The following is a 20,591-nucleotide window of genomic DNA, read 5'->3' on the forward strand; positions in this document are numbered from 1 at the left end:
CCCCTAGTTGCTCCAGAGGCGTGTGACCTCTGACATATATAGTAATTGTAAGTCGCTTTGGATAAAAGCGTTCGCTAAAATGAGAAAAAGAAAAAAAGAATAAAATATCACAATAGTTTAGTTGAGCAATTAAAAAATGTCTTAACGCGTTTTGCATCATCTAATCAGCCTTTATAGAGACCACAGATCAAATATAAAGTTATTATTGGGCGATCGCACCATTAGAATTATGATTTAACACACAAACTATGTTTTTGGACCTTTTCTTGACTGTATTTGACCATCCATTATGCCCTTTCTTGCACTATTTCGCTTCCTCACACTTGGTCTAAATTTTTATTTATCTTTCGATTTCCCTATTCTCATAATTTTTGCAACTCTTTATCACTAATTAGATTCATTTTTTTGGGGGGGTAAAGTGTCTTACGTTTATGAAAGAATTAGTTCAGATGACAGTGAACCTTTCTTCCGGTGGCCTCGATGACTTTGACATACTTCAAGCGCTATGTTTAGATGATGGTCTCTGTATCATGCCTTGTAGTACGCTACATACACACACACACACTCACAGACATGACTGGAGAGAGTTTAGATGGTCTTATGTAGCGGTAAGGAAGTTGAGGGGTGGGGCTTAGTCACACTTTCTAATCTGTCGCTTGGCTTTTTTTTCTCCTCTTTCTGCGTCTCACCCCCACATCGTTTCCGTTTTTTTTCGCCTTTCTTTAGTCGAGGGGGAAGCTGTCTCTGTTGTTTCATGAAGTGGGATTGATAGAGGGTCTCCGCAGGGGGGGGGGCGAGGTGGACTGACCGCCGCTCTAGAGGGAGATTTTATTAGCAGACTTTATCACAGCGCAGGGACATAGAGGATGTGACATGGCTTACGAGGAGGGAAGAAATACATCCCTCACAGAGCAGCACGACGTCGACGACGACGACATCACACACCCAGAGACTTCGGTTACACCACAAGTGGTAGGCTTGCTAAAGACGCCCCAAGTTTTTGTGGAAGCATACTCTGCACTATTTTATTTCAAACCCAGATTCGGGTCAGATATGGACAAACCCAAATGTTGGTTTAAAAATGTAATGTAAAAAATGTACAGTTGAATTTTAAATGACATTTTTAACCCAACATTTGGGTTTGTCCATATTTTACCCAATTTTGAGTTAAAACAACCCAGCATTGTTTAGAGTCGATCTTTTTCAGTGAGTTCATATTTGCCGTCATGTGAAATGTGTTGTGCAAGAATGCAAATCCGTTTTGTTTTTCTTCAGTTTAAAGAAATGTTTTGTGACTTTAATTTAATAATAAGTTAATATTGTATTACATCTATTATTTGTATTTTAAAAATAAAAAATATGAATACATTTATATGCCACTTTAAGTCATTACAATACAGAGTTCCTTTAAAAAATTATTTAAGTTTCTAGTTTCGACTATATTGATACGAAATGCCGCGGTGCTTTATATGTCAGATTGCACTTCCTTAAAACACACCTTCTTTGGATTTAAAATTTCCCCTGTTCCTGTCTATTTGTTTCTGTAGTAGGAGTTCAACTTTTCCCGTGTGGGCTGACGTTTGTTTTCTTTGTGGACCGTGTCCTCCCTCCCTCCCCCAACATCTGATATCTTTGCGAGTTGCATCACGTCATTTCCTCAGTCTCATCCCCCTCTTCCTCTACGACTCTCCCTTGTGCCGTTCTGTCATTGTTTATGCTTTTCCTCAGCCTGACGCTCTTTATATCCTGTCTCACTCTCTCTTAGTCTTCTTTAGTCCTTTGTGAGAGTCGACGCATGTGAGCGGACGCACTGAGTTGGCTTCAGATGTTGTCTCAGTTGAGATCTGACGACTTGCGTTTGGTCGAAATGGTCGAAAAGATGCTGTGGTTTTAGGCTTTAACCATTGTTGCTGAAACCGTATTGTTGAAACCACATCAATTAATGCTTGTGTCATCATGTCACAGAAAGAGTCCCACAGGGTTGTTTGTGCAGTGATCTGGTACTTCTGTCTGCCGTCTGGGTGCCAGCATTTTTAAGGTTGGGAATGTGGTAGGTTATTCGAAATCGATCGATGTTTAAATACACTATGTCTATGTGTTTCTGAATATGTCCTATTTATATCCAGGACACATTTAGAAGTCTCCAAAAGTGGATCAGATAAACCATATCATATAACCATAAACCATATAACCATAAACCATAACATATGAATTTCATGATAAATAAAAGTTATTCCATTAACAATCATTTTAAATGCTAGACAAAAAGACTGTGAACGGCCCTTAGTGAGCATAAGACACTTCTTTTTCAAAAACATTACAAAAATCTCACCAAACCCAAACCTTTGAACTATAATGTAGATGTAAAGTCAGATTAATTTACATATATTACCGTTTCGTTAGGATTGTAAACTAAAGCATCGCGTGTGCTGGTCCTGTAATAAAGGGCTATTTTGATGTGACCGAGTCAAATCTTTCACGCACTATTTTTTATTTTTTTGCTTCAGTTACTGTTAATGACTCATCTGTTTTTTGTGCAAACTAAACTTAACTGTGATCTGCTTTATCTGTGGTGGAATCTCTGCCAGTGTTGAAAGTGTGTTTTTGCCGTTACACACATGAGCCCCAGGCTCTCAGTGTTCATTTGCTCTTTGATCAGATAGCAGTTTGATCACATTAACTGAGAAAGGGTGTCTTCTTCAGGGTGTCTGCTGAAAAAAAAAAAAGTTGGTTTGATTTGTGATTATGTGACCCGTTTTCGAGTTTCAGTTGCACAATAACTGCATGCTGCTATCTTGAGTTACACCAAAGACTTCAAAAAAGCAGCGGTTTCAAGCTCCTCAAGTTTCAAACCAGCTATTTGGGTACATTTCTAGTGATAATAATTAATTAGGTTGATGTCGTACAGCATCACACAATGAAATGAGAAGCTGAGAATTAGAAAGCTGATGCCGTCGTCTCATAAACAATGAATTAAACCCAGCCACACCGGGGGAATACCGCTACTACAGTTTAGACCGTTTTTTTTTGCTCATCATTGGAATATTTTTTACAGAACTAAAGCTATTTTTATCTTAATTAGTCTCAACTTGGATTCATAAGAAAATGTTTTTATAATATTGTAATATATTAATGTGTAATTTTATTTTTTTAAAGAGTAGTTCACTTTTAAATAAAAAAATTGCCAATAATTTACTCACCCCCATGTCATCCAAGATGTCCATGTTTTCTTTCTTCAGTCGAAAAGAAATTAAGGTTTTTGATAAACATTCCAGGATTTACTCCATATAATGGACTTCAATGGGAACCAAACGGTTCAAGGTCCAAATGAGAGTTTCAGTGCAAACTGCAAACTGTTCAAAGGGCTTTAAACGATTCCAGACGATGAATAAGGGTCTTATCTAGCGAAACGATCCGTCATTTAAAAAAAATAATAACAAAGTTTAAGTTTTATAAGCTCAAATGGTCACCTTGCTCTGTTCTGTGATGCGTGTTCGTGACTCTCCTGTTCGAACTCGTTCTTCAAATTGAACAAATCTTTTTCGAGTCAACTCGGTCATTTCGTTCGTTGAATGAACCAAACGACACGAAAAACGATTCGTTCATTTTGATAAACGAGTTCGAACAGGAGAATCACGAACAAGCATCACAGAACAGAGCAAGGTGAGCATTTGAGCTTATAAAACTTAAACTTTGTTATTTTTTTTAAATGAGCGATCGTTTCACTTGATAAGACCCTTATTCATCGTCTGGAATCGTTTAAAGCCCTTAAAAACAGTTTGCAGTTTGCGCTGAAACTGTCTTTTGGACCTTGAACCGTTTGGTTCCCATCGAAGTCCATTATATGGAGAAAAATCCTGGAATGTTTTCATCAAAAACCTTAATTTCTCTTCGACTGAAGAAAGAAAGACATGGACATCTTGGATGACATGGGGTTGAGTAAATTATCGGCAAAAGTGTTTTTAAAAGTGAACTCCTTTAATACTTTTATTCACCAAGGATGCATCAAATTTGACATTTATAATGATACAAAACATTTCTATTTTAAATACATGCTGTTAAGAAGTCTTCCACCAAAATATTAAGCAGCACCACTTTTTTAATATTGATAATGATAAGAAATATTTTTTGATCATCAAATGACGGGATTAGAAGGAATCTGGAAATTCAGCTTTACCATCCCAGGAATAAATTACATTTTAAAATGTATACACGACTGTTTTTACTGTATTTTTGATCAAGTAAATACAACCTTAGTGAACACAAGACGCTCCGCCAACCTCCACTGCTTAGTTTATCTTGGTATATCAGTATCTCACCCTCTCACACACACATGTGCTCGTGCTTTTCTCCATGTTCCTATGAATGTTGTTTATGAAGGTCCTTCCTGCCTCGGCTTCTTGGAAGTTTTTTGTCACATTAAATGAAACTACATTTTTATAAACTGATAAATGAACAATGGATGCATGTTGAATGCTAAATTTAATTGAAATGTGGGTAATATTACTCGAAAGTGAAAAAGACACACGCATACAATAGCCTTATTCCTCACGCTGGTGTCATCTAGTATAGGCAAGCCTCGCAGAAAACAGGAAGAGACCGCGCAGAGGTTTAACCGGATATCCTGCACAGGGAGGGCGACCCTCGACCACAGCTTTCCCTTCCCTCATCTCTTTCTTTCTCTTTTTCTCTCTCTCTGATTCTATGCTACTGGATATTGGTGTCATTATCGGAGAGAGGAGAATGTGTTGGTCTGGTGAATGGGATCACTGGGAATATCTGGTCATACAGGTGACAATCTATTTGACAGGATCGCTGTTGGCGACGTTTTCCATAGGTTGTGTGAGGGAGAACATTGACATAGCAAATCTATAGGAGTTTATTGGCACCTTTGAATTCAGTGTCACAAATTATGACTGGATTTTAGATTTTAAAAACGCATTGGATGTGGTCTGTGGTCACTTTTCTTGATTGTTTAGTGGGTTTGACTAGTGCGCAAACTTGTGTAACCTATAAAACATTTGTTTGAGTTTTATAAAGTGGTTTTTAGTGTTTTCAATGTCCTTTTGAAGTGTTTTTTGTTTGTATTTTTACATAGTAGAAGATCCATTCTGTTCCTGCTGCATGTGATACATTTGCTTTTTATTATCTCCGAAAACAGTGTTGATTATTTTTTTCCATGATTTACGAAAGTAAACATTTCCAGACAGTTTGCATTCAACTGTTTTAATCAATTGTGGGTGCTTTTAAAAAGCTCTTTTGTCTAAGAATTTCTTTTCCCTTTTCTAGATTTGATTAGTTGAAGCATATTTATTTAAAAAAATGATTTTTTTTTTAAACCATTAGAAGTTGATGTACTGAAATACAAATGTTTTAAAGTAATTTGTTTCTGACAGGCAGGAGTATCTCTTTGCAGGCTGTGAATAGTATCCCAATGTGGAAGTCATGACTAGCAGGATGGAAAACAATAGGGCAAGTGACCCAAAATGTCTGGAATCCACTGTTAATGTTAGATGTTTCCAAGCTGTAGTTCACAATGTGTTAATCTAATATGAGTAATTTCAAGTGGAATGTTAGACATTGTTGTGCTGATCACCTTTTTAGCTTGTTTTTGGACACAGTTCACAATGTTCACAAAATTCCTGAGAGATAATTAAGTATATTGTCAATTTGTCATGTTATGTTACTGAGAATAAGGCTGGTGTATATTACACACAAATGTTTGTCAAAAATCGCTCCAATATGATTGGCTGACTTCCACGCAGTTTACAGGTGCACGTTTATATCAGTCCACCGGGAATCAAAGGTGTGTTTAAAGGGACCAAGTTTGCAATTTATTACGCATCTAAACTGTTTGATTGCTTGTATTATCACAAAATGATATAATCGTATAAAAACGTTATAATCGTCGCCCAGTCTATTCTGCTAAATGTGACTATAAGGCACGAAGATATTAAGAAGATATTATAAAGATTGATTTGATTTTGAAAATTTTATAATACAAATTTGTTTTGCAACATGGAAACTAACGGTCAACCGATCGCGGATTTTACCAATACCGATATTTAGGTTTGACCGTACATGCCGATAACCGATAAAAACGTACTTTTTTGCATTAGCATTTGACTGTCCATGAGTATGTGTTGATGTAATAGGTTTTTGGAAATAGGTCATGGAAATGCGTAGAATTTGTCCATGGTGTGTCCATAATTTGTTCATGATTATTCAATTTATCCATAACCTGATTGTCGATGAGTACGTATTGGTGTAATTGGTTTTTATTGAGAGGTTGAGATGTCCATAGAAAGGCGTAGAATTTAACTGTGATTCACTGATTTTTTTTTTATCCTCTCTACAGCATGTTATGTACAGTTTATTTTATTTTATCTTATGTACAGCACTTTGGTCAACTCCTGTTGTATTATTATGTGCTTTATAAATAAATTGAACCTTGAACCGATAATTCAACCGATATTTTTTTAAATTGATACTGGATTAAACACAAACATAATCCTCACAATAAAACAGTGCTGAACTGAAATGTGCTAAATTAAATAAATATGAAGAGTTCAGATGCAAAAGCCTCTAAGTGCCATTTGAAATTTTCTTCTAGAATGATAATTTTTATCAAGCTTGTATATTTAAGTTCAATGATTTCACTTGGCAATGATAAATACCTATTAATTGTTATTTAAGTGAAATTACTGAACTTAAATATACAAGTTTGATAAAAATCATCATTAAAGAAGAAAATTTCAAATGGCATTTAGAGGCTTTTGCATCTGAACTCTTCATATATAAATATGAATATATTAAACCTAGATAATATTAGGACCTAGATTGTGTGGGTGTTTGAATCGAGATCACGGTTGTTTAAAGGCTGGGACGCACTAAGCCAATGGTCGGCTGACAGGCAGTGTTGAGACGTTTTGTCGAGCTTATTTGTTACCCGAACACCGCTGGATCTAGCTGTACGCCGTCTGGGTTTTTTGGGCCGATACAGCATGTTCAATTGGCGCCGTGCCGTCGGTGACAGCCAGAACTCTGATTGGCTGTTCAGCTTTTGAATGACAAACACTATTGATACCCGCTGGTGTTTACTTACATGCAGGTACAGAACACACGTGATAGTTTTTGGCTGACAACAGGCAACAACACAGTCAGCTTTTGTCACTGCTAGTTTTTTGACGTTGACTTGGTGTTTCCCGGGCTTTGCGATCAACCCAACAGCATGTGAATACAAGAATATTGCACTTATTGGTCAGATAGTCTTGCCACTTTTTAGCCAGATAAGCTGCAATGTGGATAAGACTTCATGCCAACATTCAAAGTGATCTCAATGGAATGCAGTCAGTGCATTACTGAGATCTCTTAGGATATGTAAAGCTGAATTTGATCTTTAAACTTCATCTTTCTGTTTTGCAGAGTGATCCCGGTGGGTTGTCGGTACTAGAACAGCTTGGCTTGGACCACAACTCCGATTTCTCTGACACGAGTGTTCAGCTGCGGTTGGATGAACAGCGAGAGCGAATCCGTAAGGAGATCCGTAAGGAGCTGAAGATTAAAGAGGGGGCAGAGAATCTCCGCCGAGCCACTACAGATAAACGAAATGCTCAGCAGGTGGAGAGTCAGTTGCGGAGCTCCAATCGACGTCTGGAAACGCTCCACGATCAACTACAAGAGCTGGATGCTCATATTGTCGTCAAAGGGACGGATGATTCACGTGGTGAGTTGACCGACACTGCTGTACTCGAGGGATGATGACCTAGTGACTTCATGAAAGAAAAATACTTTTTAATTTTAAGAAGTCTAATTTTTGTTTTACAATAACAAAATATTTTTTACATAAAAACCAATTAATGTCAACAAGATTTAAGATTCTAACGCTTTGTTTTATTACGTTTTAGTTACATTTTTAATCAATTTAAATATATATATACACACACAGGTATGTATATGTATATATGAAGAGTTCAGATGCAAAAGCCTCTAAATGCCATTTGAAATTTTCTTCTTTAATGATGATTTTTATCAAACTTGTATATTTAAGTTCAGTAATTTCACTTAAATAACAATTAATAGGTAATTATCATTGCCATTTAAGTGAAATCACTGAACTTAAATATACAAGCTTGATAAAATTATCATTCTAGAAGAAAATTTCAAATGGCACTTAGAGGCTTTTGCCTATATATATATATACACATATATGTGTGTGTGTATTTGTACATACATGCATACATAAAAGATTTAAACAATTTGATTTCGTGTTTTGATTTACTTAGATTATGCTCATCCATTATTCCGATACTTATTAATATTTAAATCCAACAAAAATACATATGTTCAAACATAAATTATAGATGACTGAAATATTAATAATTCATGTTTTTTCATAAAAAACTGATTTTACTCATCGCAAGTCCCGTTTTTAAATCCCTCATCTCACGACTAACTGCAATTTTCCGCTTCTTGCGGTTTAGATGATGTTCCTCAGTCACCAGGAGCAGAGAGCAGATCGTCGGCACATAAGGAGAGAATCGCTGCACTGGAAAGGCAGCTAAACATCGAACTCAAAGTCAAACAGGGGGCTGAAAATATGATCCCCATCTACGCCAATGGCTCCACTAAGGTAGACAAATGCACACACAAACGCTCTGTTCCAAAACGTAGTGATCTGCACTCTTTGGTGGTACGAGTGGTTACGTATTTTTGAAAGTCTCTTAAGTAGGGCTGGGGTAAACGAATATTAACGATTAGTTGGGTGATTATTTTATTGCTTAGTCGACTAATCTAACGACTAATTGGACGACTAATATAAAGATTAATAAAAAAACAATGCATCTCAAATACAATACTTAGGGCCCTATGATTACGGAATACAATAACAGAATCGCGGAATTGGACAATTAACGCGGAATCTAGTGTTAACGTGGAATTTCGTGGATTTTTACATATTTGGTTTGAAATTCTGTTTTTGTGTGGGAGAAGAACGTATTTCTGGTGAAAATGCAGACCAGGGGAAGCAAATCTGTTCGACACAAACCCCCCAACCCGTCATTTCAGCTCCAATGACGAATTCGAAACAATGAAAGCATGGCGAAGCGGCTCTCCACCGCTCTGCTTTCGTCGACAGAAAGTTAAGATACTCAACGCTATTAGCCGTCAGTGCCGAGCTGAGAAGTTCGCACATGACTTATGCAGTGTTTCCCACACAGACTAATTCGCCGCCACATACTGCGTTTCGTTTTTTAACAGTATTTAAACACGCAGCGTATTCTTTCAGTTGTATTTCCCCGCTCTCCCTCCGTTTCTCTCTCTCACTCTCTCTCACTTTTTGTAACAGCGCCGCGTCCGAGAATGAACGACTTCAAGCCGAGTCTTCCCGAGCTTGTACGTCTCTCCACACCGGCAACCAGTTTGTGTCTAAATTGCAATGTTGTTTTTTTTTGTTAAGGGTTTGTTTATTGTGTGTGATTCATTTAATGGAAAGCACATTCACTTCTAGTTGTCTTCGTCCTCTATTCTGCAATGTTTCGGTCTCCCACGTGTGTGTGTGTGTGTGTGTGTGTGGCAAGCTGTACTGCCGGGAACATGCAAAAAATAAATAAATTAAGAAGTGTCAACGCAAAAACGTCGACGCACTGCCACAGCACCACTCTTAAGCCCACTAAAGCTGCTCAAAAATACAGTAAAAACTGTAATATTGTGAAATTATTATAATTTAAAATAACTGTTTTTATTTTCAAATGTTTTAAAATGTAATTTATTCCTGTGATGGGAAAGCTGAATTTTCAGCTAATGTCAAACTCCAGCGCTGAATGCTATTTGCCTGTCTCAGGAAGTTGCTCTCTATGTAGGTGGCAAAGCAGCTCACTAGATTTTGGAACCTGAGCCAGTCTGTCAAAAGAGGTTTACTCACTGTTTAATGATGTGTTTGTGTCTGTGTGTGGGTTGTCAGGATAAGAAGATGTTGCAGACAGCTCAGCAGATGCTACAGGACAGCAAGACAAAGATTGACATCATCCGCATGCAGATCCGGAAAACAGTGCAGGCCTACGAACACAATGATGATACACCAGGTATGGCTTAGTGTGTGTGTGTGTGTGTATGTGTGCTACTGCTTTGTTGCTTTTAGAGTCTGATTTCATAGATGAGCAGAGAAATAAACAGATCAATAACCACCTGAATCTCACGAGTGGTGTGTGTGTTTGGTCAGGTGTACAGTGTTTATGCACAAGCAGTGAGTGCAGGTCATACGGATCAATAAATGTATGTTATGACCCCATTTGGCTTAGAGTGAGTCAAACACACACACACACACAGGATCAAGTAACTGATGACAGTCAGTTCCCGCTCTCCATTTCCTTTACTCCTGAGAAACACACAACTCTCGATTTAACAGTTTACACCATAAAGCTGTAATCTATAAAACATAGAACAAATACAAACAAATAAGGGGCGACATTCAAATAGATTAATAAATAAAAAATAATTGACCTACTTATAATTGGTTCCTTTTCATATGAAATAAATTTATCCCAGTAACCATTAAATAAGTGGGATATAATGTAGAGCGAGAGTACGACGTATTATAGCGAATACGACGTGAAGCGGAGGGGTCTTGAATCTGCCTGACGGGGTTGTATTCTCTATAACTATAATAATTAATCAAAAATTTGATACAAAATATTGATTCAAGAAGGAGTGTATTGATTTAAAAACGATTGTTTTGCTTCTGCTAAAAAAAGAGTCCATGGCAACACTCTGTTTTTCATGGCAACGGTGTGTTATGCTTGGCAACGGTGTGCTATCAAGAAATAACAGACTGCATTGTACATTGGAATTCAACCAAGCAATGTAATAAATAGCTTTAACTTGTAAGTTAGGCCGTGTGTCCATGTTCTGCTGAAGACGCCGTGCTTTTGGCGTTTGAGAGTGTTTTGTCAGCGCAGCGTTTTTTCCGTTGAGACGTTTCGTTGCTATGATACAGAATTTACTTGAAACTGATGTCGCAGATAATTTGTTTCTAAAACTAAAAATGTACTAAAAATTTACAAAAAATGTACGAAAAACGTACTAAAACATAAAAAAACTAAACTAAATAAAACTAAAAATGTACTTAAAAACTAAACATACTAAAAATGTATTTTTCATGCATTTTTTTTTCGGTTTGCTCTGCTGGTTGATGTCGTTGTACAGAAAGAATGTTGTGACAGTTGGTCGGTGTGGTTTAGTCCCGCCCCTCCTCCACTGTGATTGGACGACTGGGTAGAAAGTGACAGTGATGAGCGCTGCGTTTTATCCAAAGTTGAACATTTTTCAACTCTCCGCGAACAGTAAAAAACGTTGGGTGTTCGGCGCTTCATTGTGAAAAAAACGCTCAGTGCCTCGTTACGCTCATGTCGTTTAAAAAAACGCGGCGCTCCCATTGAAAACAATTGAAAACATACGCCAGGCGTGTGGAAAAACGCTTCGGTGGACACATGGCCTTAAAGTACATTTTATTTAGTATACACAGTATTTTATCCATTGTCCACATACACTACCATAAAAAATATGGGGGTCAGTATTAGGGCTGGGTAAAAAATATCGATTTCTCGATATTAATCGATTCTCATTTTTACTAACCGATATCGATTCTTAAACCTCAAGAATCGATTAGTCATCCTGTTGTCATTTGATGAATGATTGGAACATTGTAGTGCGTATCCTATCCAATAAATCGTAATAATCTTTGTGCTTTGTTACTATTATTATGAAATAAAGTCTCAAATTTCGAATTAGGTCCGTTTTCTTCAGAAATTCAAGAACTTAAATAGCGTTTTGGCGCTGTGGCGTGAGATCGCTCTGGCTCAGCTCAAGAGAAGCAGCAGCACATGATCTTCTCTTCCGTAATTTTATTACATTTTATTTCTTACATGTTTTTTTATTGTCATTTAAAAACGTTATCTTGATTGAATTGTAATTTCCCTTACATTAAAACAACACACAAACCTAAATTTTATATGCATTTAAAAAGTGATTATAGCTTATGAAATCATCATCAGACAAAGACCAGGGACTGTATGATATAAAACAAAATGTTTCACACATTCAACAAACACACATTCTTTAATACTCCCGTATAAACACACATGCACATTTAATGTGTATGTACATGTACACACATGCACTCGTCAGGAGTCTGTTTATGAAATTGTCACCTCGTTCAGCTTTATGCCGTATAAGGACACAAAAACACTGCAGTCAATCCTTCTTTACAACTGTCTTATTGTACCTCTTTATAAATTTTCCCTCAAACTCATCCTTTTTTGCCCCCAAGTTTTCTTTTGTAGAATTGATAAAAATCAATATTTATTTGATTTTAATAGGCAGTCCAACTCCAAACACGCACTCTCTCTCACACACACAAGCACGCTCATCTAGTCTCTCAACTATATTAAAAATATATGTAAATCAGAAATAGTAAACAGTCTGTACTCTCGTTTATTTTAGAAGATTGACAATATTCCCTGTACTCAGGAATGCTTTGAACTGCAGTCAGAACCAAACAGACGCAGAGAAATGTTTATATAAAACCCCGAACAGCATGTCAATGTTTTTTGATGGTATGACGGAATAATATAACACCATAGCATCTTAATCTTTCCGTTTATAATCTCTAATAATCCTCTTATTTCTAAAAGTCTGTAGCTGGCAGCATGGCAGACCTCTGAGGATCTACAATCATCTCCCCGAGTTTGCATAAGTATAGTAATTACTATATGGAAGCTCGCTGTCCTGATCTGACATCATCCCTCGCCCTCTTCAAAGTCTGATAGATGCACATGACCTTGTGTACCTTTAAATGTATCTTAGACTTAATGTCTGTTCTGTTTCATTTTGGTTAATGGGTGTAACATTTTTAACCACGACACGTGATATTCTTCATCTAAAACAATTTTTCAACTACATTTTAAAATATAGGTTTATATTATTTAACTGTTTGAAAATAAAACCTATTTTTTATTATTATACTTACTAGGGCTGTGAAACGAATAATCGCGATTAATCGCATCCAAAATAAAAGTTTTTGTTTACATAATATATGTGTGTAGTGTGTATAATTATTTTGCATATATAAATACACACATATGCATGTATATATTTAAGAAAAATGTGTTATTAATATATCAAATATTTATTTTTGTGTATAATATTAATTTTGTATAAATATATATATAAAGTATATACATGCAAATTTATATATGCATGTGTGTGCATTTATATATACAAAATAATTATACACACTACACACACATATATTATGTACACACAAACTTTTATTTTGGATGCGATTAATCGCGATTAATCGTTTCACAGCCCTAATACTTAGGGGAAAAAATATATTTTAAAGTTCATGAAAGGATTATTAAATAAATAAATGCTAACTAGAGTAATTTTAATAGTGATCAGAGTTTGTGCAGTTCAACAAACAATTTGATTTCGAAATAAATTTTCCCTTGTTGTTTAATTGCGGGGTTACAATGGCTGTGTGATTTGCTGTGAGAGTGTGAGCGATATTGATAGCCTAAATGTGTGTGTGTGTGTGTGTGTTTCTCTTCAGGAAAGCCTGACCCATGTGGTATGGAGCTACGAATTGAGGAGCTCAGACACCATTACCGTGTGGAGCATGCTGTCGCTGAGGGAGCCAAAAATGTCCTCAGGCTTCTCGGAGCCAGTAAAGTACAGGACAAGAAGGCCATGTCAGAGGTGAAACTATATTATGTTGTCATTCCAATAGTTTGGGGTCAGTAAATAAAAAAAAAAAAGAAATTACTTTTGTTTAGCAAGTAGGGCTGAAACGATTAGTCAAAAATAAAAATTTTTCGACAAATATCATTGTTGTCGAGTAGTCGTTTGATATGCGTGCAATATCGCCATTTGACCACTACGGCGCTGTGGCGCTAGAGCGTAATGCAGCCCTTTACAAATGCTATTGTGGTAAAAGAAAAAACAGCGTGAATTATAACGTTGTGCAAACGAATCCGAACTAGAAAGGTTTGGGAAAGTTTCACAAAACGTCAAACCAAGAAGATCCATTTCGGCGTCTCGCGCTCGTCATCCACTCAAAGCCGGCTCTCAAGCCGAAATGTGTGTTTGCGGCGTGCCTGTTGTTATGTTTACGTTCTAGCTAGATCCGCTTGCGCTTTGGTCGAAGAAGCAACAAAACGTTCTTGCGCGGCGCAAGCCATTGAAATGAATGGGTTTCAGAGCGCGGCGCAAGGACGTTTATGCCGCACACGCTCGTTTCGGCTTGCGAGCCGGCCAAATAGTAACGTTACGTTTTGAGTGGATGACGATCGCGATTAAATATTTTAATAATTTGACAGCACTACTATATATCATTTTAAGTAGAGCCCGACCGATAAAGGATTTTGAAGGCCGATACCGATACAAATATTTTTGGGTTTTAAAATCCGATATTCCGATCGGCCGATATTTTATTTATTTATTTATTTTTTTAAACTGGAGATGATTAGTCACAAATTTTGTCAAGCTTATTTGACTTAAGAGAACTGATGGGGATGTTCTTTTAATTGTTATTCAAGCAATATATGTCTCGTGACCAACTCAACGAGTGTTGCTAACAGGAACGGTGTAGAGTGCCCTCTAGTGGACAAACCATACAACTCCAACACTCATGACATGGTTCAAGCGTGTTTCGTCCGTTTTTATTGTATTTTTGGAATATTCATTTATCGGCCATTATAACTGCCGATACCGATAAGAAAATGCCTAATATCGGCCGATAATATCGGTCTGGCTCTAATGGTAAGATTTAAAAGTAGAAAAATGTTCTTTTCAATTGTAATAGTATTTTTGTATGTACTGTATTTTTGTGTATATCAAATAAATGCTAAATAAATTTGATCTCATTCATTAGATAAAATCTTTCGAAGCCATTTTAAAAAATCTTTCGGACCCCAAACTTGAACAGTAGTGTATATTACATTACATTACATTGTATAGTATTTAAAAAAATGGCATGTAGCTTTCAGTGATATCTTTATCTCCTATTATATACAGTAGGTCAACACCGTCTTTTCCAATTAAGTGAATAATGAAGTCTACTACAGTGAGTGATTCTTCCTCTCTCTGCTTCTACAGGCTCAGTGTCGTCTGAGCGAGTCGTCTCAGAGGTTGGATCTGCTGAGAGATTCGTTAGATCGGCGGTTGGCAGAACTTCCCGAGGATCATCCCAAAGCATCTGTCATTAAAGAGGAGCTGGTTTTAGCCTCCTCACCAGCGTTCAGCTCCCGACACGGCGCTCCCTACCTGCACAACCAGTACAGCACCCTCTCCAAACCCTCTCCGCTCACTGGTATTCATACATTGTTTATTTCCTTTAATTCAGTACGAGTTGTCAGAAACTGGCTTCTTGTTTGTTTTCCTAATTTTTTTTTTGTACCTTTGTACGTCTATGTGCAGGCACTCTTCAGGTCACATTGCTGGGCTGTGTGGGTGTGCTGGAGGTGGTTCCCGGTCGTTCCCGGGGCAGTCAGGTGTTGTTGCCGTGTTACAGTCCGGGAGAGGGGCGGTCCTTTATGAGGAGTGGAAAAGGCCTGTACGGTCGCAGCGGCAGTGTGAGCGGAAAAACCCCCCACAAAACAGACGAACTTTCCTGTGAGTGTAGAGGATGTAACATTCACAGTGTGATTAGTCCGTGGTGATGTGTGAGTTTTGATGTAACTCGGTAATCTGATGTGTCTGTCATGTGCGATGACAGTTTTGCAATGAACGGAACAGGATGTAGTGCATCAGAGCTTATAACGCTTGGGGTGGTGATTGCCTATTGAAGACAAGACCTACTGTGAGCTCTGAGGTTGCTCATCGATGGTATTTGCTTCCGTTAAAGCCGTTGGATTGCATGATTTTAGCTTATTTTTTTAAATAATCGTGTTTAACAAATGAATTTGTGGTGGCAAACTACATTACCCACGATGCTGTGTAAAAATTTCACCAATAAAAGAGTCCACGCACGCTAAACATGCAATAAACTTAAAATATATTGTTTCTATAGATATAATCAACAACTTTGAATGAGTAGTTTTTTATTTCTCCATTGTTTTTCATTCTGTTATATTGATCACAATCCATCATAGGCTTATAGTTGCTTCATTAAAGCCGTTAAGTACACAGTCTTGTACCTTTTGTCTTTTTGTCTGATTTCCAAATGTTGTTTTTGCTTTTAACAAAGCTTTGTAATGTTATGATTCACCTCATAGCTGGTTGGCCTGGTCCATGGCTTATTACACTTAATCTGATCTCAATTAATAGACATACTTTTGTTGTGTGTGCGCAGCGGAGGTGAGTGCAGTGCTGAAGCTGGATAACTCAGTCGTGGGCCAGACGGCATGGAAGATGGTTGGAGAACAGGGCTGGGATCAGACTTTCACCATAGAGCTGGAGAGAGTGAGTCAGCTCCGTGTTAATAGTAGATTTACACAGATTAAAGCTTCAGTGTCTGTTTTATTAATTAAAGCTCCAGACAAGAGGCTGTAATTATAATTACAAAAAATAATCCTTTGGATATGTAACATCAGTGACTTTACCGCCAACTGGGGCATATCAAATGACTCTTACACAAGCAATGACACGCTATACTTTCTATTTAGGAGAGGGAAAAGCTTACTGAACATGCAGAATGATTAACAGCCAAGCAAATTAAGGCATGCATGTCTCTTTTTGGCCAGGATATATATATATATATAATATTGGTACAATTATTTGTTAATTGAAACTACATGCTGAAAAATCTCTCTGGTCAGTGTTATTATTGTTAACTGAAGCTATTAAAAATAATTTTTGGTTATTAAAATAAAACTGAACTAAATTGTTATATATATATATATTTTATAAAAAATGTACAAATATCGGCATCCTACTAAAAACAAGTTTAGGTACTAAAATTACTAAAACAAATGAAAAATTATATATATATATATATATATATATATATATATATTTAATTATTTGTTTATTAGTTTTAAGTTTTATGTTATGTGCTTTTATCATTTTTATTATTATATTTATGTATGTATAATATATATATAAATATGTGTGTGTGTGTGTGTGTGTGTGTGTGTGTGTGTGTGTGTGTGTGTGTGTGTGTGTATATATATATATATATATATTATATACTTTTATTTTAAACGATAAAAAAAATACAAAAGCACATAACAAAATGACTAAAATTTAAACTAAACTAAACTATTGTTATATAAAACTATTAAAAAAAATGTTCCGGTTATTGAAATAAAGCTAAATAAAATATAAATATTTTATAAAAAACTTAAAAAAGTAAATAGAAATGTTGTCTTGGCATCTAAAAAACTAAAAAAAATTAAGCTATGTATATGTGTGTGTTTGTGTGTGTATATATATACGTATATATATATATATATATATATATATATATATATAAGGTCAGTCAAAATATGAATAAATACTGTAATAGTGTTTAATTAATACTAAAATATTTAATTGTGTGTGTCTTTATGTGTGCAGTCCAGAGAGATGGAGATGGCTGTGTACTGGAAAGACTACCGCTCTCTGTGTGCACTGAAATTTCTCAAGCTGGAGGACTTCCTGGACAACCAGAAACACAGAGTACAACTAGAGCTAGAACCACAGGGACTGCTGTTGGCAGAGGTACGCGTCAAACATATGTCCCTTATGTTCATAAAGGGAATCCCTGCTTGTTGCATAGGTTGCTTTATAAACACACTCCAACCACAAAAATGTGCTAAAATCTGTGATACTACTGGGCACCATTAAATAAAATGGCATCTGTCTTCCACAGGTCACCTTCTTTAACCCCGTGATCGAGAGGGCTCCACGGCTAAAACGGCAGAAGAAGGTTTTCTCCAAACAACAAGGTAAGAGATACAATTTATCTCTATTGAAAATAAATGCATGTTGACATTAATCATTGGCATGTGAATCAAATGGCGTTGAGCTCCATCTAGTGGTCAGAGATTAAACAAAAATGTTTTCTTTTGTGTGTGTTTGCGGTCACATACAGGAAAGGCCTTCTTGCGAGCTCGGCAGATGAACGTTGATATCGGCACATGGGTGAGGTTACTGAGGAATGCCATACCAACCGTCAACAACACAGGAACTTACAGCCCGCACGCACACACTCTAACGACAGGGTAAATCACACACACATTCAGTGCACACATAAGACATGTGTATTCATAGACATTAAAATGAGCCTGTACCATCTGAGAATAGTGGATTAATCTGTTGTTAACAAAAGAGAAAAAGGCTGTCAAAAAACGTTTTTAAGACTAAAAAAAGACCATGAATATTGGTAGTGTAATTTTGTAATGTAAATTAAAATCAATAATTATTTTTTTTAATTATTATTCTTTTACAGTATTGTACTGTAGTATTATTACTATAGTGGTTTATCATTATTGGTTTTAAATTATGATTTAATCAAAATATTTAAAACAGAATTATTTTTATTCAAATATATTAAATGATTAATATTATTATAATTATTGAATTGGTCCATAAAGACAAAAGTGCGAATGTGATTTTTTAATTTATTTATTTATTTATTTATTTTTATTGTAGAGTCTTGGGAGCGTTTTTCCTCATTGTAAAATCATCCACATTTTAAAGCTGATATTTAATACATTTTAGTGAAACTTTCAATCATTTTTGCCCCTGATGAGTTTTCATCTCTGCTTAAATTTCCATAAAATTATCATACAATTTATTTCAGTTAAAGAAATTCAATTAATTTGTTATTATTTCATTTAAATCACATTCATTTACTTGAACGATATGGGAAAGAATGGATTTTGTTTTTTTAAATTTCCGGGTTAAGCTATCCTTTAAAATCTAGTGCACACTAGTATAAGTATTATCCTTGAGTAAGTGTCAGGTAAAGAATAAGTGTGGATCTGATAAACAAGCCGGATTGTGTGTTTTGTTGCAGTTATATATTTGTGTGTTACAGGGAGATATCAGTGGAGAAGTTGAGTTTAGACTGTGACTCACCGATGAAGGTGGACATCCGGCGAGATGTGACGGATACAAGCACTCCCGTGAGAGACTCTCCATAACTCCTCTCTCTATTAAGCCCCTCGTGTCTCTCTGTAACCTCTCTCTGCTTTTTGGCACAGGAACAAGCGGCCACGGAGCCCCTCTCCACTCCTGACCTCACCACTCCTGAGAGACAGATCAGATCACAGAACAGGTATGCTCAGACACATAGTCCAGTGCATAGGATACAGTATAAGGATTCTCAGCTAACTTTCCTTTTACACCTATCTGTGTCTTTAAAGTGGTTCCTAAGTATGTGTGTGTTTGTGTGTGTGTGTTGCAGTAAACAGAAGAAGACCCCTTTGAGCCTGCAGGATTTCCGACTAATTGCAGTTCTTGGCAGAGGCCATTTTGGAAAGGTGATCATCTTCACCTTTACCCACTTCTTTTAACTGTCAACTTCACCCTAGCTCTTTCTGGCTTAAAATTTTCATCATATGCGTGTCTGTTAGGTGCTGTTGGCAGAATACAAGAAGTCAGGCAGCATGTACGCCATAAAAGCCCTAAAGAAAGGAGACATTGTGGCCAGAGATGAAGTAGAAAGGTAAACAAAATAACTTTTTCTTTTTTGTTTTGAGTAGGGATGTCAATTTACATAAATCCTCATAATTGACCGTTGCTTAAATTAACGATTTTGTTTTGCACCTCAAAACTACACACTCTAAATATGACATTGCTTAATCGACCATCGTTAAGTTATACAAATTAAATTATTATCAGCAAATAATTGATCATCATTAGCAATCGACATTTATTCTCTCTCCCTCTCTCTTTCTCTTTCTCTTTCCCTCAGTTTGATGTGTGAGAAGCGCATTTTTGAGACGGTGAACAGCACAAAACACCCCTTCCTCGTGAACCTGTTCGCATGTTTCCAGACCCCAGAACATGTGTGTTTTGTCATGGAGTACACGGCAGGCGGAGACCTAATGATGCATATACACGCAGACGTCTTCACCGAGCCACGGGCTGTGTATGTTTTCTCAGGGTTTTGGCTACACTGTCTGGATCAAATGTTCCCCACAAGCATCAAACAACCTGAAATCAGCTGTCAATCTAAAGATTTTTCAAGTGTTTTTGAAAGAAGTCTCTTGTGCTCACCAACGCTGCATTTATTTGATCAACAATACAGTAAAAACTCTAATATTCTGAAATATCATTACAATTTAAAATAGCTGTTTTCTATTTAAATAATGTTTTATAAAATTTGATTTATTCCTGTGATCAAAGCTGTATTTTCAGCATCATTACTCCAGTCTTCAGTGTCACATGATCCTTCAGAAATCGTTCTGATATGATGAAACATTTCTTATTATTGTCAATGTGCTGCTTAATATTTTTGTGACATTTATTTTAATAATTTTATATTATATATTATGCTTAATATTTTTTTATAATTTTATATTATATTATATATAATTGTATAATATAATTGTGACCGTTTTAATAATATTGTTATATTTGTTATAGTTCTATCAAGTATCCTTGAT

At 36.3% G+C, this 20,591-nt stretch overlaps 1 protein-coding gene across 3 annotated transcripts in view; it reads left to right on the forward strand.

The window, feature by feature from the left end:
* The window catches only part of pkn1a (protein kinase N1a), a 41,059-nt gene that overhangs the window by 16,179 nt on the left and 4,289 nt on the right, over positions 1–20,591 (forward strand). The window contains exons 1-16 of one of the 3 annotated variants that reach the window (XM_039687521.2): positions 709–972; positions 7,426–7,726; positions 8,484–8,632; positions 9,962–10,082; positions 13,610–13,755; positions 15,154–15,367; positions 15,475–15,669; positions 16,349–16,458; positions 17,554–17,697; positions 17,849–17,924; positions 18,071–18,200; positions 19,019–19,106; positions 19,185–19,258; positions 19,388–19,463; positions 19,557–19,648; positions 19,898–20,074. In XM_039687521.2, the coding sequence (XP_039543455.2) occupies positions 874–972; positions 7,426–7,726; positions 8,484–8,632; positions 9,962–10,082; positions 13,610–13,755; positions 15,154–15,367; positions 15,475–15,669; positions 16,349–16,458; positions 17,554–17,697; positions 17,849–17,924; positions 18,071–18,200; positions 19,019–19,106; positions 19,185–19,258; positions 19,388–19,463; positions 19,557–19,648; positions 19,898–20,074 (2,192 nt within the window). In that variant the 5' untranslated portion in view covers positions 709–873. Of the gene's footprint in view, positions 1–708; positions 973–4,689; positions 4,792–7,425; positions 7,727–8,483; positions 8,633–9,961; positions 10,083–13,609; positions 13,756–15,153; positions 15,368–15,474; positions 15,670–16,348; positions 16,459–17,553; positions 17,698–17,848; positions 17,925–18,070; positions 18,201–19,018; positions 19,107–19,184; positions 19,259–19,387; positions 19,464–19,556; positions 19,649–19,897; positions 20,075–20,591 lie in introns of those variants that run through there. The other 2 variants (XM_039687530.2, XM_039687536.2) reach the window with 2 other exon arrangements.

Source organism: Pimephales promelas, chromosome 6, assembly GCF_988280905.1.
Source record: "Pimephales promelas chromosome 6, fPimPro1.hap1.1, whole genome shotgun sequence".
NCBI classification, from domain to species: Eukaryota; Metazoa; Chordata; class Actinopteri; order Cypriniformes; family Leuciscidae; genus Pimephales; species Pimephales promelas.